Here is a 6,000-nt window from a genome sequence, read left to right on the forward strand (position 1 = left end):
AAGGAGTAGCATAGCAGGTTGTAAGGCCAGATATGTGGGCAGGGGCCAGATTCTGAGGGAACCTGAATGCCAAGCTAAACAGTTAGGTTTATTACACAGGGGTTGGGAAGCCAAGACAAGCATTTAAACCTACAAGTCACTTCATCAGCACTGCATTTTAGCACAATTCTCTGCAAGTGATGGGGAAGGTGGGTAAGACTCTGAGAGTCCTGAAGAAAGGGAGGCCATTTCAAAAGCCACATATGAGGCTCTGGACCAGGCAGAAGGATTAAGGAGAGAGATTTTTCCCGAGATAGAGCTGATGCAATATGGTGAAAGATTAGGTCTGGGGCAGAGGAGGAAGAGTAAATAAGAAGACACCAAGCTCATAACTTGATATCACCATTCATCTAATTTCCCATCAATCAGGCTAAATTGGTGAGGACAGGTCACTGGAGAGAAGGTAATTGTGGCTCAGTCATGCATCCATTGTGTTATCATCTAACTGCTTCATGTTCATAAGCATCATCAACCTGGCAAAGCCATAATCTTCTCCGAGGCAGAAATGACTCACAAGTATCTTGTGCCCACATGTCCACTCAGTGTCCACTTCAGTACTGGATACACAAATTAATATAATTCACCAAATATTTGTTCAGTATCAAAAGTGTGGAAGACACTGTGTTCAAAAAGTACCTGCTGACCAGAGGTGGAAAATTGTAAAAGAAAATATGAACAAGTTTTAGTACATACAATTTTAAAGTCTGTAATTTACTAAAGAAGAAAAACAAATGGCTAATATAAATTTAAAAGTTTAACTTCACTAATAATGCAATAAATACAAATTAAAGTAGATATCTTTCTTATCTATCAAATTTCAAAAACTTTTTAAACACCAGATCTTCCCGGCACTCTCTCTCTGCTGAAGCAGATGAAAGCAGAGAATCTAGCAGAGGGCGCTGGGGCCCTACGAGACATCACAGCCACTTGATGGAAAGAGACTGGTCCTTGAGCTGATTGTTCATTCAATGGCAGAGCTACCAAGGAGAGCTGCCTAACCAGGAGTATGGCAAGAAATGACCCTACTAAGATTTTCTTTTTTTTAAGTTTTTCTTTTTCTGCAGTATAATTAATACACAGATAATCTCATTTAACCTTTAGAATAACCCATTGAGGAATGTATGATCATTCCCATTTTGGAAACTGAGGCAGTGAAATCAAGAAACTTGCTTATGGTTCTACAATTAACAAATGGTGGAGCCATAATTAAAACCCACATATTTCTGGCTTCAAAGCCTATGCAATGTGCAGTATGTAGTCCACAATTAAACTATTATGAGGCAATCATCATTCTGTTATGAGAACCAGCCCCATGAATTGGCAGAATGGGCCCTTGGCATGTACAGTGCCTTGAGGGGATAGTTCCACATTCCCTAAAAGACTGACATTAGCTGCCCAAAGCATGGGTTTCTCTTCTTAGCTAGGGTCACTATTGTATAGGCAATAATGACACTAAGACATCAACATCTATCTCAATTTTCTCTTATGTAAAAATGGATAGTAAAATCTAGTTCAAAAATCTGTTGAGAAGATCAGAGTCTCAGTCCACAGAACAAAATTGATGCTGCCTTAAAAGTTATCTTTCTAAATTACAAGTTTCATCACAGGAAATCCTTCCTAGTCAATCTTCTAAACCAGCTTCAGTATCATTGGTAGGAAGCCTGTCTGGACCATCTGATGGTAGGGTTCATTGCTCTCTCCCTCCATGCCTCCAGTGTGCCTTCCACAGACAGACCTATGTTATTTCACTCTTCACATTGTAACCTAAGCATTCCTTTACTTTTCTTTCTCTCTCTCTCTCTCTCTCTCTCTCTCCCGCTATGCTGTAAGTCACTTGAGAATGGAGTCAATGGTGTAGACATCTTATGATGTGAAAGAAATCAGAACATGCCACCCCACAATATGCCATTTTGCCATATTTATTATTTTGAGCTGAAGGCAACTGAGAAAAAGCAGATACAGGAAAGGCTTTCTGACCTCCACCTTTCTATCTGAAAGCAGAGCCTAACATTTCCCATGAGAAAAGTGCCTTCCCTATACCAGAAAGAGAAGAATATTCTTACCACAAAAGACAAATGGTCAACATCAAGATAAATCCATTTCCAAGAAAACTCCAATTTTCCATAAGTTTCCCCCATATACTTCCCAGTCACTATTCCACAATTTACCACCCCTATCTCAAACTCCTTTTTTTCTTTGTCTTATCATGTTTTCACAATTTAGCCTTGTTTATTAAAATGGTACACAAGCTCTCAGGCCTATCCCCTTCTTTGGGTCTTTTTATCATTTATAAAGCCCTCTGTGTACATGTAAAAACATTAACATCAAATAAAATTTGTATGCTTTCTCTTGTTAATTATATCTTTTGTCAGTTTAATTACCAGGCCCACGCACAGAAGCTAAGGGGGTAGAGGAAAGTCTTTCCTTTCCTACAATGTCAATACCAAGTCCAGGGCCAGCATATGGCAGAAAACGTGTCACTTAAAAAAACAAAAAAATGTCCATCATTTTACCCTCACAACAACCCTGTGAGGCAATTATTATAATTATATGCTACTACAACTTGGGAAAACTGAGCCTCCAAGTTGTAGTGACTGTCTAAAATCATACGCAGGAGGCCAGTCTTCAATGGAACCCAGGTCTCTGGACTGAAACCTGTACTCTCCACTGCTCCATCAGACCATCTAGACCATAACTACAGGAAACAAGTGATTTCTCAAACGTGCTCAAAGGTGGTAAGGCCTGAATGGTATTAGGACATCTGAGAAAGGTATCACCTGGGAAAGTACAGCGACCAGCTTTAAAGTATAAGAAAGGTTGGCAGACCTGGGTCTGAATCCAGCATCACTCTCCTTAACGCTGTGCGGCCCTGGGCAAATCTCTTAAACTCAGGAGCCTCAGCTTCCTCATCTGTAAAACGTGATTTAAAACAATGTTACTTACTTTTCACTTTTTAAAGTCTTTTTAATAAGAATAAAAAATATTTTATAAAAAATAAAAAAGAATAAAAGAGTTATATGAGGTTGGGCGCGATGGCTCATGCCTATAATCCTAGCACTCTGGGTGGCCAAGGCGGGTGGACTGTTTGAGCTCAGGAGTTGGAGACCAGCCTGAGCAAGAGCAAGACCCCATCTCTACTAAAAAAAAAAAAAAATAGAAGGAGATTAGCTGGACGACTAAAAATATATAGAAAAAATGAGCCAGGCATGGTGACACATGCCTGTAGTCCCAACTACTCGGGAGGCTGACGTAGGAGGATTGCTTGAGCACAGGAGTCTGAGGTTGCTGTGAGCTAGGCTGATGCCATGGCACTCACTCTAGTCCAGGCAACACAGGGAGACTCTGTCTCAAAAAAAAAAAAAAAAAGTTACATGAAACAGACTGAGAATGTAGTAAGGATTAACTAAACTAAAGTTATTATACATCAGGAAAAAAACAGCACATATTAAATCCCTGTACCACAAAGTATTTTTCATACTCTATCTTATTTTATCCCCTCAGCAACCTTGTGGAGTAGGTACCATTACTTTGATCTGATATTGAAGAAAATGAGACTCAGAAACATTTAAGTAACTTGTCCAAAGTCATGACAGATAGCAATGAGCAGACCCACCATTCAGAATAATGTCTTTCCTCAGTCCAAAGCCTCTACTCTTTGCAGTATACCTATCCGCATCCCAGATTAGTTCCAGTGGAAAAAAGATAAGGAAGACTCAGATATGCCCCAATGTTTGAGGTCAGTGTGAAGTACCAGAAGACAAAGGTTGGATCAGACTCATGTGTAGCTTGGGGTGTGCATTAAAGATGTTTGAAATGTGTAGGATGAGGCAGGGGAGAAGCCCAAAGGGAAAAGGATGGCAAACAATAAATGTCAGGCTCCTCAATTACCCCTGCAGCAAATATCACAATAAATAGTGGAGATGACTCATATTCATATTTCAGTCCTTGTGCCAAGAGTCTCCAGGTTAAAAATTCCATATTATAATATCAGTATATTATTCCCTCATGATTTTGCTACCCTTTGGTATATCCTGGAAAATTCTAAAACAAAAAGAAGTTCAGAAAGGTCACAGGAAACGTCTGATCTTTACTCAAAGAGAAGAAAACAAACTCTACTAGTTTAGTCTCTTATCTGCATCATTAACACCAAGGCATGTTGGAAGATGATTCAGGTAACTAGAACAGAAGTAGATGACTTCAAATCATCCTACAGAGAAACAAATGCTATTTCACAATAACACACAAAAAAAATTGTTTACTGGTGTTTTCCTCTGTCACACACAGCTCCCCCAAACTTGGAACAAATAGAATTCTGCATTCTCCAGTCAAGGCCCAGGAAACCTTCATGCTGTGAATGTTTTTGAATCATGCAGTCAGGTTAGGTACTTGTAGAAAGAAACAGCAGTGCAGAGCAATGCGGGTGGGGGCTCCCTTTCCCAGTGGGATGCAAAGTTCTTCTCAAGTGAGGCCCTCACACAAAATCCTCCCACCTGAGCTCACAATGCTGTGAACCCAAAGAGAAGCTCAGTCCAGGCTAAGAATATAGACTTAGAAAAAGAAAACTCAACAAGGGGTGGCTGAGCGGACTCTGATAGGGTGTAAAATCATTTTATCTGTTTAAATTTATGAGCATAAGGAGAGTCCAAGGGTCTCTGCTAATAAATGCTCCCTCCTGTGAACTTTTCCAAAGTGGAGTTAATGGCACATAGAGCCAGCAGATCCCACAGAAAACTCATTGCTAAGGGACTACCTGTAAACTCAGAAGTTTCTGTCTTCACATGATCAAATGCTCAGTGGAAGCCCCCTCTGCTCATTCTCCCCTGCATTCAAAGCACTACGCCGGCTACCTCCAACAACCCATGCCTGGCCACTCCTCCCCTCCCCGTGGCCTCAGAAAGGCCTCCAGCCCGTCGGAGCCGCGGGACCCGCGGGAACACCCCTACTCTCCTGCCGTCCCCATGATTCGGCACGCAGCCCTGCTCTCCCCCTGGAGCCAACAGTCTGCAGCTCCTTCAATGCGGGCGCGAGCAGGCAGGAATGGTGGGGAAAGAAGCTGTGCCAGCTGCATGTTTGAGAATCTCCCTCCATATGCATTTGCCACAGGAACAAAAAGAAAATCAATGCCAGGAAAAGACAACTGAGATGAGGATGCGGTGGGACCGCGGCTGACTCCGCGCCTCTGAGCAGCAAGGGGCTGGCCAACCACGCGTCCGAGCCACAGATCCGAGTCGTTACCTTCAGGATGCAGGCCATGGCGCTCCGCCGGCCCTCCTGCCACCGAGCAGCGGGCGCGCCTGGGTCAGGGGCAGTCCCGGCGGCGGGCTGGAGGCTGGCACCGCTGCAGGACCGCTCCAGCCCACATTCCCGCAGATCCAAATCAGGGGACCGCGGCGCGAGCTGCGCGGCCACAGGCCCCGCCCCCGAGCGGCGGCCCCGCCCCCGGCCCCGTCCACTGGCTCGCGGCCCGCTTGGCCCCGCCCCTGGGTCACGTGCCGTCCGGGCGCCGGCGGCGACCCCTCGGAGCCCGCCGCTGCTTTTCTCTTTTCTGCGAACGTTCTGTGTTCAACGTATGCAAAGTCCGCTCAGCGTCAGGCGGGGGTCTGAGTCCCGCTGGGGAGAGAGAAAGCCTTTTCTTTTCGGTTTGGGCTCCTCTCACACATCAGGGAACTTCTTGCAGACATTTCACACTTTTTAAGAAGTTCAATGGGTTTGGCATCGCCTCCCCACAGATTCTGGGCACATCAAAGGATTCTTCAAAAGTAGCAACGAAGAGCTCCCTGGGCTATTTAAGGATAAAGCCCTCACTCTGCTTAAAGGTTGTGTGATGGGCTTGTCTAAAAGTAATACTTGGCCACTGATAAGGGAGCACAATGAACCTTCTACCCTGTGTATGGCATATTGTGTGTGTGTGTGTGTGTGTGTAGTATTGCCCTTTCCCGATACGAGCTTGTTTATGAAAGT

The 6,000-nt window shown here is 44.0% G+C and overlaps 1 protein-coding gene across 1 annotated transcript in view; it reads right to left on the reverse strand.

Annotated features, from left to right (window-relative positions):
- ST6GALNAC3 (ST6 N-acetylgalactosaminide alpha-2,6-sialyltransferase 3) overlaps positions 1-5,449 on the reverse strand; it is a 311,067-nt gene extending 305,618 nt beyond the window's left edge. The window contains exon 1 of the mRNA XM_045547723.1: positions 5,275-5,449. Coding sequence (XP_045403679.1) covers positions 5,275-5,292 — 18 coding nt within the window. The 5' untranslated portion in view covers positions 5,293-5,449. The remainder of the gene's footprint in view (positions 1-5,274) is intronic.
- Between the last annotated feature and the right edge of the window lie 551 nt (positions 5,450-6,000).

The sequence above is a fragment of the Lemur catta genome, chromosome 3 (genome assembly GCF_020740605.2).
Source record: "Lemur catta isolate mLemCat1 chromosome 3, mLemCat1.pri, whole genome shotgun sequence".
Lineage (NCBI taxonomy): Eukaryota > Metazoa > Chordata > Mammalia > Primates > Lemuridae > Lemur > Lemur catta.